General features: G+C 38.4%; 1 protein-coding gene across 1 annotated transcript in view; it reads left to right on the top strand.

Moving 5' to 3' along the window:
• DCHS2 (dachsous cadherin-related 2) overlaps positions 1–14649 on the top strand; it is a 225656-nt gene that overhangs the window by 130489 nt on the left and 80518 nt on the right. Inside the window, exons 4-6 of the mRNA XM_072773716.1 lie at positions 8853–9089; positions 10193–11209; positions 13976–14163. Coding sequence (XP_072629817.1) covers positions 8853–9089; positions 10193–11209; positions 13976–14163 — 1442 coding nt within the window. The remainder of the gene's footprint in view (positions 1–8852; positions 9090–10192; positions 11210–13975; positions 14164–14649) is intronic.

The raw sequence follows: 14649 nt of genomic DNA, 5'->3' as shown, positions 1-14649 counted from the left end.
CTTCATTTCAAGGGCAGATCTTTTTCTAATGTTAGTTTTAAGCTCACATTTCATATCATGTAATGATTCTCATAATTCTCCATGATTGCCACTTTCCTACATTTAGAACATTCAGATATGTAGCTAATAAATTAAAACCACATCTCATTTCATAAGGGATGTGAGCCTACTCATGCCAAAAAAATAATGACTTCCTTTTATTTGTACGACAGAGACTAAAATTAATCACGAACACCTAATCAGTATGCGCTGATTTATAGGAAACAAAAGCATTTTAGAGAGTTTTCTTACTGATTTTTTCAGTATAAGATCACAGATTCTCGGGGACCTTATAATTCAGCTCCCTGATATAGTGGAGGAAGGAATCAAGGCTGAAAGGGATTTACTGACTTGCCTGAGGATACACGGTGAGTAAACGGCAGAATTGAACTTAAACCCTCTCCTAGACCCGTCATCTGTCCCTGTATTGCTCTGTCTCAGATGACACCTTTCAATATCTTTTCCATATATTGCCTGTGTGGGCCTTACATCAATTTATGGCATAAATGAAGCCGATGCTTTTGTGCCCATCTCCAAATTAAGAGAATAAAGGCCCTAAGAGTCTTAGTGACTTGCCGAGTCACAGTAACAAACCTGACACTTGAATTGACTTCTTAGAGTTCTATTTCAAGGCTCTTTCCATTATTATGCCTTTTTTCCTTTTAAACTAAACACAAAGCTAAGATAAATATAGGTTTCATTGTCTCAATTGAGTAAGATAGAAAAGTGATCTCTCATTGTGACTTCTTGTGTAAGCCTTTTTGAAATACCAAATTATCTCCTGGTTTATATGCTCTTTTTAACTGACTACATAGAATTTGGTGGAATCTTCCAAAATGGGTATGTTTTTCTTATGAATCCTTTTCATTACCAATATGAGACAAAATTTTCAAATTTTCAAATTCCATTCCTTTCAGCCACTCCAACTTAGCAACCCAGATTTGTGTGTGATATAAATAGCATAATGTCACCTATTTACTGAATAAGTTCCTATATTCTCACAAACTGAATATAAGAAAGACATCATAAATGCCAATGACCAACAAGAAATTGGTATAGATATCCCATAGTTGTTTTTTTTTTTTCTTAATCCATCTCTATTTTTGAGAAAGCCACGCTTATAGACTTCATGTTTGGTGATGGTCAAGATTTTATGGTTGGTTGTTTGTTCGAAGTAGGCTCCATACCCAGCACAGAGCCCAGTGTAGAGCTTGGACTCAGGACCCTGAGATCAAGACCTGAGCTGAGATCAAGAGCTGGATGCTTAACCAACTGAGCCATCCAGGCACCCCTTGTGCTTATGCTTGTTCTTAACTATATCATAGCTTATAATTCTAGTAATGACCCACAGGCTGCTTTCTGACTATGAATAATCACCTTAGCTAAGAGCATCTCAGCTTTTTCAGGAGATTGGATTCTGAAAGTCAGTATTGTTTAATTAGTACAATCACATGTATATTAGGTTTTAATTAAGAGAGGACCTTTTCTTTAAGTTCTTTTATTAGTCTGTCAATTAAAAAATATTTCATTCTAATACTTTCCTCCATTTAAATGAGAAGTGACAAGATTAAGAACTTAGGCAAAACATTATTGCACATTATAATTGGATGTACAAATCCAAACACTCAGTAATCAAGCATAAAATAACCAAGCTCATGAATAGCCAGTAAGTGAATCAATGTCTATTTTTCTAAAGTTAAAGTTTGTCCCTGCACTGGTGGTTAATGATAATTTGCAAATATCATGAAAAATGAGAGCCAAATAATCACTGTACTTTAAAATATGAAAATATAATGCCATAAATCCTAAGCTGATAAATACATAGGCAAACAGAGCTATTCATTTTATTGACCATCTTATTATTATATATAAGCATGCATATGTATAAGAAATATATATTATAGAGCTATATATAATATTTTCTGGTTCCTCCAACTTTTTTTAAGATTTATTTATTTGAAAGAGTAAGAAAGAGCATCCAAGTGGTGGGGAAGGTCAGAGGGAGAGAGAGAGAGAGAGTTTCAAGCAGACTCTGAGCAAAGCCTGGCATGAGACTTGATCCACAACTCTGAGACACAACCTGAGCCAAAACCAAGAGTCAGATGTTTAACCAACTGCACCACCCAGGCACCCCTAATCCCTCAACTTTTAATAGATGCCTCAGTTTATTTAAAAATGTTAGATTGAGGGCAGCCCTGATGGCTCAGCAGTTTAGCGCCACCTTCAGCCCAGGGTGTGATCCTGAAGACTCAGGATCGCGTCCTGTGTCCAGCTCCCTGCATGGAGACTGCCTCTCCTTCTGCCTGTGTCTCTGCCTCTCTCTCTGTGTCTCTCATGAATAAATAAATAAATATATATTTTTTAAGTCAAAAAAGTAGTCACTGCTCAAAAGAGGCCTAAAGAATTCATATATAGAGACATAAAATGGACCTTGTTCAAATATAAAGACAGATTTGGTCATTTCACTCCCCTACCTAAAATGTTTCAGTGACTTCCCACAGCTCTTTGGCTGAAGACCAAATCTTTGTTAAGGGCCACCAGACCTTTTCATGACCTGCCCTGCTTCCCACCATGGTTGTAGACCCAAGAATTCTTCTTTTTCATGTGTTCACTTGTTCCTTATACCAGCTACCACTTCTCTCCCTCCTCTTCTTTTTTTTAAAAAAAGATTTTATTTATTTATTCATGAGAAACATGAGAGAGAGAGGCAGAGACACAGGCAGAGGGAGAAGCAGGCTCCATGCAGGGAGCCTGATGTGGGACTCGATCCCGGGTCTCCAGGATCATGCCCTGGGCTGAAGGTGGCACTAAACCGCTGAGCCACCTGGGCTGCCCCTTCCTCTTCTTTTTATACTCTTTCTTCCTCCTCCCCCTTCTCCTTGTTCTCCTTCCTCCTCTTCCTCTTCCTCCTATCATCACACTTACATTAAGCAAACTCATTTTAGTAATGAGTTTTAGTTTGATGTAGCAAACTGAATGCCAATTATCAGGTTATAGTGGAAAGCATAATTACCACAAGACTTGAATACTTGAGGCTTTATGTCCAGCCTACCTTTCCATTCTAGGCACACTATAGAGAAAGCAAAATCATATCTGGAAGAATTTATAAATGAGCATTGATTTTTAAAGAAGGAAATGAGATCATTTTAATGTTTAGTGGTATCAAATTAAAATAGCCTGATGGACCTTTCCCATCATAAGGATGTTCTTGTCAGTAGAACAAAGATATGAAAGCCTATTGACTTATAGCACTCTGCATTACTCTACTTTTCATTGAGAGTGAAATAAACAGTCTGAAAAAATAATAATAGGAAAGTCTGTTTGCTAACAATCTCTCTTCTTTTCTGAGGACTGTTCCTGAATCTGTGCACCTAACATTTGCCTCTCTTTTTTTTTTAATTTTTATTTTTATTTATGATAGTCACAGAGAGAGAGAGAGAGGGGCGCAGAGACACAGGCAGAGGGAGAAGCAGGCTCCATCCACTGGGAGCCCGACGTGGGATTCGATCCCGGGTCTCCAGGATCACGCCCTGGGCCAAAGGCAGGCGCAAAACCGCTGCGCCACCCAGGGATCCCCTGCCTCTCTTTTTTTTTTCTACTTTTCCTAGACTCATCAGCTACCCTTTGGTTTATCTTATTTTTAAGAGACTACTTTCACATTTCAAGTACAATCAAGGTTATAGGTCACAAAGTCACACTGTCCTATTAAGATAATTTTGTGTTAGCCTTCCATGAAATCAAAATGTTAAGGGCAAACTCCATCTATTGATCACAGTAATGACTATAGAGAGTGTAGGCCTTCAGAAGAGAGATCTGGAAAATACTCTAGAGTATTCAGGGAAGGAATTAAGGACCATAGAACTTGAGCTGAACCTCACAGGGTAGTTCACATTTGAATGAGCAGGAGTTCTGGCAGTTATTTTTCAAGACACACATTTTCATGTCCAGTCTAAATCTTCAGTATAGTATCCATTTCCTATACAAGAAGGTAGTAGTTATATTTTTATGACAAATGTATCTTCTTTTCCTGAATATTTTAATATTTTAACATATGTAATTCTTTTTTTTTAAAGGTTTTGTCTATTTATTCATGAGAAACACAGAGAGAGAAAGAGGCAGAGACACAGGCAGAGGGAGAAGCAGGCTCCCCTCAGGGAGCCCGATGTGGGACTCAATTCCGGGTCTCCAGGACCACGCCCTGGGCTGCCCATATATGCCCATATATGCCCATAATTTCAAAGTTAACATATTAGTCCATTCAGGCTGCTCTCACAAAACATGACAAAGTGGCTTAAATAACAGAAATTTATTTCTCACAGTTCTGAAAGCTGCAAGTGTGTGATCAAAGTGCTGGCCAATGTGATTCCTGGTGAGAGATCTTCCTGGCATGTGGACAGTTGCCTCCTCTCTACTTTCACATGGTGGAAAGAGAGTGAGCTCTCTAATGTCTCCTTGTATGAGGATACTGATCCTATAAGATCAGGGCTCTGCACTTATGTCCTCATTTAACCTTAATTACTTACTTCCAAATGCAGCCCTACCGGGGGTTAGAACTTCAACATATGAATATTTAAGGGACACAATTCAGTCCATAGCACGTATGTTCATTAAAACTATAGGAATATGAGGCAGAAAATGAACTGTCCCATAATCTCAACCCATTGACCTCTTTTTATCATTGTTCAGATCCTTCCATGTTGCCTCCTATATATTTTTCTGTTTGTGTGTGTTGGGAGGGATACAAATAAAGTATATGTTAGTGTCTATGATTATACTTTACATATTGTTCTGTATTTTTCCCATGTAAAATGTAGCGTGTAAATTTTTTAAGTGAAAACGTGCATATTCATTCTTTTTAGATGCCACATTAATAATCTATTGTATTAATATACCACAATGGATTGAACCATTCAATTTTTTCTTGTACTGACTCTTTAAGGGTGGGGACTCAGTTTCCTCTCACCCTCCCACCTCTCCCAGACCCAATCTTGCTGATTTTTTAAAATTCCAGGTTTTAGGTCCCACTAGTTATAAGAAGTCATGAAATTCAGCTCCTCTGGTTTTCAAAGCCAAATATCATGGGGGTTCACCCTCCTCATTCAGGCTCCTGGATTTGGGGGTCTATTTCTCTGCCTTCCTCTTCCTGGCACTGTCCCTCCCTCTTGCAGACAGCCCATGAGTCTGTTTAGTTCTACCTCAACCCTTCCTGCCACGTCTCTTATTATTAGGATACCAAATTGTTGTTTATATATTTTCAAAATGTTGTCTTTTGATTTTAATTATAAATCATCAATTAAAGAACACGTAAATGAATAAGAAAGATCAAAACTGTTCATTAAAATACGTGTTAAATTTATGATAAGCATGTGTATGTAAGCCACTGTGGGATTGTAGAAGGTGGATCTAAAACAAAGTGGGGGTGGCCCCGGTGGCGCAGCGGTTTAGCGCGGCCTGCAGCCCAGGGTGTGATCCTGGAGAGTGGGGATCGAGTCTCCACATCGGGCTCCTTGCATGGCTCCTGCTTCTCCCTCTGCCTGTGTCTCTGCCTCTCTCTCTCTGTGTCTCTCATGAATAAATAAATGAAATTAAAAAATAATAAATTTTAAAAAAATAAAATAAAATAAAAGTGGAGGGTCTATGAATCCCACCTGTACCAGACAAAATGTAAACGGTGCTTCAAAATGTGACTAGAGGTCAGAGAAGATCAAGAAGTTGTTCTAGGAAGAGGATGAAGCAATCCAAATGAAAAAGAGCAAAGTCTATCCTGGAAATTATAAATAGTTTATATTTATAAACTTTATATTTATAAATAGTTTATATTTATAAACTATTTGTGCCTGAGACAAAAAGGACTGCCCAGAGATGGGTTACAGAGTTGGAAAGGGCTCATTTACCAACAACTTGGTCAATAGAGATAAGACATTTGAACTTCATCCTGAAAACCTGGGGAGGCACCAACATATCTAGATGTGGATTTAGGAAGCCTATTCTAATACACGCCTGAAAAATGGTTCAGAAGGAGTCTTCTGGATTCAGGAAGACCAAGTTGTGGTCCAGTTGAGGCAGACATTAATCTCTTCATTGTCATAATCATCAAGGGTGCAAAATGAAACTCTTAAAAAATTTCTCTGTAATTGGAACTGAGTTAACTCTGGAAGACTATATGCCCAGGAAGTAGGGATGATTGGGGGTGGAGGGACTTTTCATTTTCTTTTGTAGTCAGACACTTTTGTATTATTTGGGTTCTTATTTTTTTTAACCAAGCATAGACTTTAACAATAAAGAATTTTTAAAGCTCATCGGTAACAGATAGGAAAAATCTGACTTAGAAATTTATGTGATAATTATGGAGTGCTATGGTGGATCACCAAATCAGTATAAACCCAAATTTTAATATGGCTGCTATAGCTGGTGTAATAATCCTTGGTTACATTAATATTTTAAAAATATTCCAATGAAAAGTGTTTATACTCTTTTTTGTGATAGATTGTAGCTGGAACCATGTGTTCACCAGTCAACTTGGTGCATGCTCAGGAGAAATGAGTCATGAGTGAAAGGGCCTAAAATCATGTTAGATAAGGAACTGCTACAGAAAATGGGTTATGTAGATCATAGACCATGTAGACCAGAGCAGGTCAGACAAGATATTTGACTTCAGTTATTGATGATGTGTTATCAATAGAGAAACATTAATAATTATAATTTAATTATGTTTCATTAAATTTCTAATAGAAATAGAAAACCAGGAGTTGGAGTTGTGAGAGGACAGATTTGACTTAAAAGAAAGAAAAAAAAATCTGAATGGATATCATCTTTTTTTACGTCTAGAAAGCTGACAATTCAGATGTTTTGGCCAGCTTCTCATAGAATGGCAAAAACTGTACTATTCCTTCATTTGACTATCCTGGCCAATTATATTGTGATAGGCTCCACAAAGTTCAACTACATTTATTTGTATGTAAATTCATGTGATAAGTTTGTAGTTTTTTTTTTCTTTCTCTTTAAAAAAAAAACTAACATGTTCATTTCTGAAATATCTGTTATATCTGTTTTCAAACTGGCATATGAAAGGGTGGTTTTAATAATATTAAATAACTGGTTTCCTCAGCATTACTGGATCCCTCCCCAACTCAACCATTCACACCTTCTCTTCTCACCCACACTATGTACACCAGCCTAACTTGCCATTCTTGTTCCCATGGTTTTAGCATTTATTTTAAAAATATTTTTATTTATTAGAGAGAGAGAGCATGATGAGTAGGAGGAGGGTCAGAGGGAGAAAGAGAAGCAGACTCCCCGCTGAGCAGGGATCCCAGCGAGGCTCAACCCCAGGACCCCAGGATCATGACCTGAACTGAAGTCAGGTGCTTAACCAACTAAGCCAACCAGGCACCCCCCACAAATCCCCCCCTACTGTCACAGTTTTAACACTTATTCAAGTTTTCTTACCCCAAACTGTTGACATTATACCTTCTCACCAACAAAGATAGAGCCAGTTGAAAAAGAGAGCTGCCCTAAACCATCTAGTTCAGGTCAGGTGTCAAATCCTCAGAAGATGACATTGTAGTTTCATTCCATAGGTTTAGGATCCTGATGCCTGGGCAGATCATGACCACCCTACAGTCCTCCATTAGCTGAGGAGTCAGGTTTATCCAATTTGAGGCCATTCAAATCAATTAGTGCTTGGAACTTTGGAGAGAGAAACATTCAGGGACAAGTGTAAAAGCACCAGAACTGTTCATGCCTGTGCCAGATTGTTAAGTTAAAAAATTTAGAAGCTAGTGTCTAGAATGAGCTGTTTAGAATTCAGGAAGGGGTATGTTTTAACTTTATCATATAATAGCAAGAATTGGTCTACTGTGATGTTTGGGGGACAGGAGAAGGAAGAGAGCAGTCTTTCACTTATGTACTTGTATATGAAGACAGTTTATATAACACAATACAGAACTTTTAAACAACAACAACAAAAATTACATTGGATTATGGGGTCGTGCTCTGCTATTCCATCATCCTGGGCTGGTGATATGATTGTAAGGCCTAACAGAGGCAACACAATTTGTCTTTACTGCTGAACTGATATACTTCCAAGATGGCTAATGTTTAAGCTCTAGGAAAATATCGATTACCTAACAGAATTTGGACCATAATTTTGCAAATAGGCTCAAGTTCTTGGATTGGAAAGTAGATGTATTAGGGTTCTCCAGGAAACTGGAACTGATAAAAGAGAGAGATAATAAATAGGCAGATAGATGATAGAGATAGATAGATGATATATGTAGATATAAAGAGATTTATTATAAGGAATTAGCTCATGTGATTATGGAGGCAAACAGATCCCAGATCTGCAAGTGAGGTGGTCACCTGGAGACCCAGGAGAACCAGTGGTGTAGTTTCAGTCTGATGCTGGCAGTCTCAAGTCTTAGGAAGAGCTGATGTTTCAGTATAATACTGAAAGCAGGAAAAAAACTAATGTCTCATTTCAAAGGCAGTCAGGCATGAGGAATCGCCATTACTCAGGGAAGGGTCAGTCTTTGCATTGTATTTAGACCTTCAATTGATTTAGTGAGGCCCAGCCACATGAAGGAGGACAATCTGCTTGAATTAGTCTGCCCACTTAAATGTTAATCTCATCCAAAACATCATCACAGAAACATACAACATAACATTTGACCAGATGTTTGGACACCCCATGCCCCAGTCAAGTTGACATAAAATTAATCATCACAATAGAATTCGCAGATCCAGTGTTACTGTTGCTTATCAGTGTGTATTGCATGCTCTGTGCTTTTTAATTCTCTCTCTCTCCTAACCAGGAATTCTTTACTTAACGTCAACTCTTAGTCATTTGGAATCTACTACACTTTTGTTGATGGTCTGTGCTCGAGATGGCGGCGGGCTCACATCTCTCATTAATGCTGACATCACTATACACATTCTTCAGACAACACTGGCACCTGCTGAATTTGAAAGTCCTAAGTATACTTTCTCAGTTTATGAAGATGTACCTGAAGACAGTCCTGTGGGAACAGTGAAAGCAAAAGAGTCCTTGAGTAAGTACTTCTTATACTCTGTTAAAATCCATTATTGGAACATTTCCTGTGTTTTCTTAGGCTGTGTAATCTTGAATAAATCTTTTCCTTTCTCCATGCAAGAAGAATGAAGACCACAGGATCTGTGGCTTGCTTTGTTGTTTCAACATTATTCCTATCCTACATTTTTTCCTAATCAAAAAAAGTAATAGATACTTTTAAAAGTCTAAAACAATACAGAATGATTATAATGTAGAAAATATGCATCTATAACCCATTCCTCCAAACATACACGTGTGCACGCACACACACACACTTTTCAATTTTTTAATGAAAATACATCCTACTATATTTGTGGTTTGACAACTACCCTCCCCCCACACTTTTATATATTAAGGATAGTTTTTCAAGTAACTGGATATCATTCTGTCTCATTAAAAAAAGATTACATAGTATTTTGACTTAGATATAAACATGTTTTCTTTAAACATTTTCCTTTTTCTATTAATTTGAATGATTTATAGTCAGTTTTTGCTAGTTCAAATAAGACTCAAGCAAATATCCACATACAACTTATAAAGGTTTCTGTGCAGGGTAAATTCCTAGAAGTGAATTATTTGTCCAAAGATCTTGTTAGGCTCACAGGCTACTTCCCTGTCCTCTTTCCCTTCCCTTAATCTTGATGGGGATATTTGCCATTCACAGGTAGTAATCATAGAGAAGCATCAAGCATAAGCTTAACTTGGCTTCCCCAAATATGTAAAACAGGGATCCATATTATTTTCTGAATATCTTTCCCTTTTACTTAATGCAAAATGATTGAAAGGAAGGTAGTGAAACCTGTGGCTTGCTCCTTGTCCATTGGATACTACCTTTGTCTGCTAATATATCTTAACTACTTGTCCATTTTTCAGTATATTTTGAAGGAAGATTTAAGATATCACATAGTGTTTTCCATGGATATAGTATGTGTGTGTGTGTATATATATATATATATATATATATATATATATATATATATATACTTTTTCAGTGTTTCCAGTAAGTGCATATGGGGATTGCTTTTTTTTGTTTCTCTCTTTTTATTCTTTTTATTTCCCCCACCCCCAACCTTTCTTTTCCAGATTCTTCAGAGCCAATTTTCTATAGAATCTCCTCTGGTGATGTGGACAGAAAGTTCTCTATTCACCCATGGCTGGGCATCATTCGAACCCAGAAGCCTCTGGATCATGAAACACAGCCCGTGGCTGTGCTCACAGTACAGGCCCAGCTTGGCAGCTCCCCAGCCTACGGCAGTACAGAGGTCAACATAACTGTAATCGATGTTAATGACAACCATCCAGTATTTCCCAAAGCCTCCGATGAGGTTAAAATATCCAAGACCACACTGCCTGGCACAGCATTGTACCTTGCCCGAGCACAAGACGAAGATAGTGGGCAGAATGGATTCATCAGATATACGATTGCAAGCCAGATCCCAAGCATCTTTGCCATTGACTCGGGCCGTGGTGTCGTGTACCTCAATCAGAGTCTGGGGAGTGACATGCCCCAGAAGTGCACACTAACACTCATGGCCCAGGATCTGGGCATTCCTCCTCGGGCATCCCTGCTAGTGCTGACAGTAGGAATTGAAGAACGAGAGCAAAGCCCATCTTTGACTTTTGAAAACTTGGTCTATCAAGTGGAAGTTAGTGAGTCTCTCTCACTGATGACCCAAATCCTGCAAATCCGGGCCTACCCACTTGGCCCACAGCACACAACCTCGCAGCTCCTGTACTCACTGGAACCCAACACAGACTCTGCTGTGTTTGGCATCCATCCTTACACAGGTTGGATTTATTTGCGACGACAGCTTGACTATGAATCCACACAGACATATAATTTTAGAGTGTTTGCCTGGATCCCGGAGGACAGATTGTCGCAAAATGTGAGCACTTCAGTAATTGTTCATGTCCTGGATGAGAATGACAATTCCCCTACCTTCTTGCATGATGTGTTGTTTTTGAAAGTCGAGGAGAGCCCTGTTCCCCAAGGGGTAATAGGCAAAATTACAGCAATTGACAGAGACTCGGGAAAGAATGGACAGCTGTCATATTTCCTTTTGTCTGATGGAAAATTCTTCAAGATGAATCCTAATACAGGTAGCATTTTGTAGCTTCCACTTACTCCTTTAAAATCGAAATTAACAAAACTCAAGTCTTTTAGTTATAACATTAGTGCAAACATGTAGTTGAAATTAGTTTTTAGTAGATACCTTATTCAGTTAGAGAATTGTGATTTTAAAATGAAGTCAAAATTGAATAGAATTTTACCTGTATTGATTCATACTTCTCTTGCCTCACACCCACATATTGCCAGTATATGGCTCTTATTCTGAATTAGAGGTACAGTCAGGATTGGACCAAATAAGTCCCTATGCAAAGTCTAATTATCCCCCCAACCATTCTATTTCACTTGTAGATTTTTTTAAAAATATGCCAAATAATATTTCATAAACTATAAATGTTATTGAACTAAAGCTAGAAAAAAATCCAATTAGGTAAGATTGCAAAATCACTCTATTGATGCATTTCCCTATTCTCATTCTGATAAGGGAACCGTGATGAAAGAGGCAAATATTTCCACTGAGTATTTTTTCAAGTCTTCATTATGAAGCTAAATATTAAAATGCTATTATATTTTAAAATTTATATTGCAGAAATTTACAAAGATTTTATTTCACTCTGCAACCACCTACAAATAAAATACGTTCATATGGCAACCATGCAGCCTGTAGAAACTGAGACTCCGCTCAAAAAACATGCCCTAGATTATGAAGCTAGAAGGAAGTAAGAGGAGGCCATCACTTGTACAACTCCGGGAGGCACCATTTATGTTGTAATTGGTACCCTCTGCCCCGTGGTGGGACAGGATTTGAATTCAGTTCTGATGAACTTCAAGCCTTTACTCCCTTAAAGTGCCCGTTGTGTGAATTAAGAACAGGTGCTCCTTCGTCCAGCAGATGGAGCTTTACACCAGGGCACATGACTTGCCCAGAAGGCTGCTAAGTGGATTTCAGTTCCCATTCACGCCCAAGCTGGGACGCCCTCTGCAGGGCACAAACTGCACAGCAGTACAGGATGATCTGCTGGCTCTTGACTTCCACATGCCTACATACCTACCATATACCTACCTACATACCTACCACATACCTACCACATAGGTAGTTTTCCAAGGTCTTCTATTTCACTTGATTTTTTTTTAAATAAAGTATACAGTTGGTTTCCCCATGGTTTTCTCTATCCTACAATTAGCCCTGTGTCCAGATTCAGAAGACCAGGTGTCCTTTCCTAGAATTGCTGTATGGCTTTAAGCAAGAAGCTTAACCTCAGAGCTCAGTTTCCTTACCATGAATAGAAGAGATAATTCCTGCTCTGAGAGGGAAAGAGTTAAAGCCTATGAAGGGGATTACAAGACTACCTTCTTGCAAATGATTCCAGTTCACCAGGGCTGGGTACAGTGTGCCAATACAGGGGTCAAGGGCCCCCTTCTGAGTATGGCAGGTGTGCCGGTCTTCCACATCTCCACATCCTGGTGCTCTGAGCCTAGCTCAGAGGGTGCTCTGGGACTAGCTCCCATGGAGGCCTGTGTTGGCGTCCCCATGCCCAGTTCCAGACTGAGCTTCAAAGCCTTTAACACCACTGACCTCCATACTGCTACTTGTCAATCAGAGTTGGCTCATTGGATAAAAAGCTGCTTGCCATTCAGGATTTAGTGTTTTCAGAGGAGAATTAGTTTGGCACTTTTAAAATGCAGTTGTTGGGTAGATGACTTTTGTTAAAAATCACACTTCTTGCAAATACTATATAAATGTAACTTATATACTAGATGTATATGTAAACACTGCATTTAAGCTCAGCAATTCAGCAACTTACCCACTGTGAATATTCCTTTCTGTTCTTGATTTCATTCTTTGTTTTTACTGTCCTTTCATTTGGATGAAGGGGGTAAAACCAATCTTAGAAAGGGTAATGTTAGCTAGAAGTTCCTTCATATTGACTTTCTCACTAATAGATATTTCCATAAATGGTGAGGGAAACCATGACCAGTGGAACTCTACAGCTGGGCTGTCGGGGGAGACTATGTGGCTTCCAATGGTCCTTTGCAACAGGTAGAGGCAGCTATGATTTTATACCTGAGTCTCTGGCTGAACCATGAGGAAGGTTGCTAGAAAGCAGTTCTGAGAAAGAACATGGACAATAAGGCTTGCAAAGCATTGAGTCGTCTGGGAAGTCACTATCCATTGCTTCACATATGTTTTGTGACATAATAATGAAAAACAACTATTTACAAAGACAAACCATTGCCTACAGAATGTATTTGATTTTCAGGAAGGTATTTTGGCATGATTTTAAAGTAATGATAACAACTGTCACGTTTGTAATAATTTACAGCTTACAAAATATTTTTAAATGTAAGATTGTATTTGTTTCTGGTAGCCCTCAGAGGTAGGTTAAGGAGAGATCCTTCCATGTCTGAGGTGGAGAAACTGGGGTCCAAACCCAGAACTTGTAATGTCAGAGCTGGGATGCTTTTCGTTATTCTGTGTAGGAGTATGAAGAAGGATATATCGTAATTTTAAATCTCCTAAATTACTACTCAATTCCCACAGAATATTTTATCATTTATTTTTATGACTTCATTTTTTTTAGTTCAAATAGTGGATGGTAGTTTGACAAATTTAAAGTGGCATTTTCAGGAGAAACTTCAGAAAATTAGCAGTCGAGCCAAACTACTAATGTACATCAACTTAGAACTGTGCATTTACTCTGAGTTTTGTATCTGGTTTTCCTTCCTGTGAATTAGCTTGGATGTGGTAATTTTAGTACATAGTGATGGCCTCTTTTGTTCTACTCTGTATTCCTTAGGTGAATTTATCAGTTGGGTGGCATTGGATCACGAGCATCAGGTACACCATCAGGTGACTGTCCTAGTGACTGATCATGGCTCCCCACCACGAAATGCCACCATGGTGGTTTATGTCTCAGTTACTGACATCAATGATAACAGGCCGTATTTCCCACAGTGTCTCCCTGGGAAGGAATTACACATCAAGGTTTGTGGAGTGAAGTAGCCTTGCAATGATTTTGTAATATTCTTAGTTGTTTGTTTTGAGCACCATCTTGTGGTAAAAAGTGTGAATTTAGCAAATCAGTGTTGGTGTGGCAATGCATACATTTCCAGAAGATCTAGAAATTGTGCACGAGTCAAAAACAAAAACAAAAATGCACAAAGCTCCACAAATTAAGAAAAAATAAAATGGTCATATGTGTTATTTGGGATCACACATCTAGTTTTATGATAATGTAGTTTTGACTGTTGTTTGCAAACATAATGGTGCCTCATTACCAGTAATGCTCAGATAATGGATTGTTTTTCCAGTAATTTGCATGCATATCTTTATGAAGATCTCCTTATGGGCAACTGGTACACATCTCTAAGCTGGTTAGTTAAATATAAGGGAGCAATCTTTACCTCTAAAGTAGAAAGACACACAACCAGAGATTACAAAATTCAATCTTTGGTAGCACATGTGGAAATT

The sequence above is a fragment of the Canis lupus genome, chromosome 13 (genome assembly GCF_048164855.1).
Source record: "Canis lupus baileyi chromosome 13, mCanLup2.hap1, whole genome shotgun sequence".
Lineage (NCBI taxonomy): Eukaryota > Metazoa > Chordata > Mammalia > Carnivora > Canidae > Canis > Canis lupus.
The sequence above is the reverse complement of the archived record's forward strand: the minus strand, read 5'-3'. Positions and strand labels throughout refer to the sequence as shown.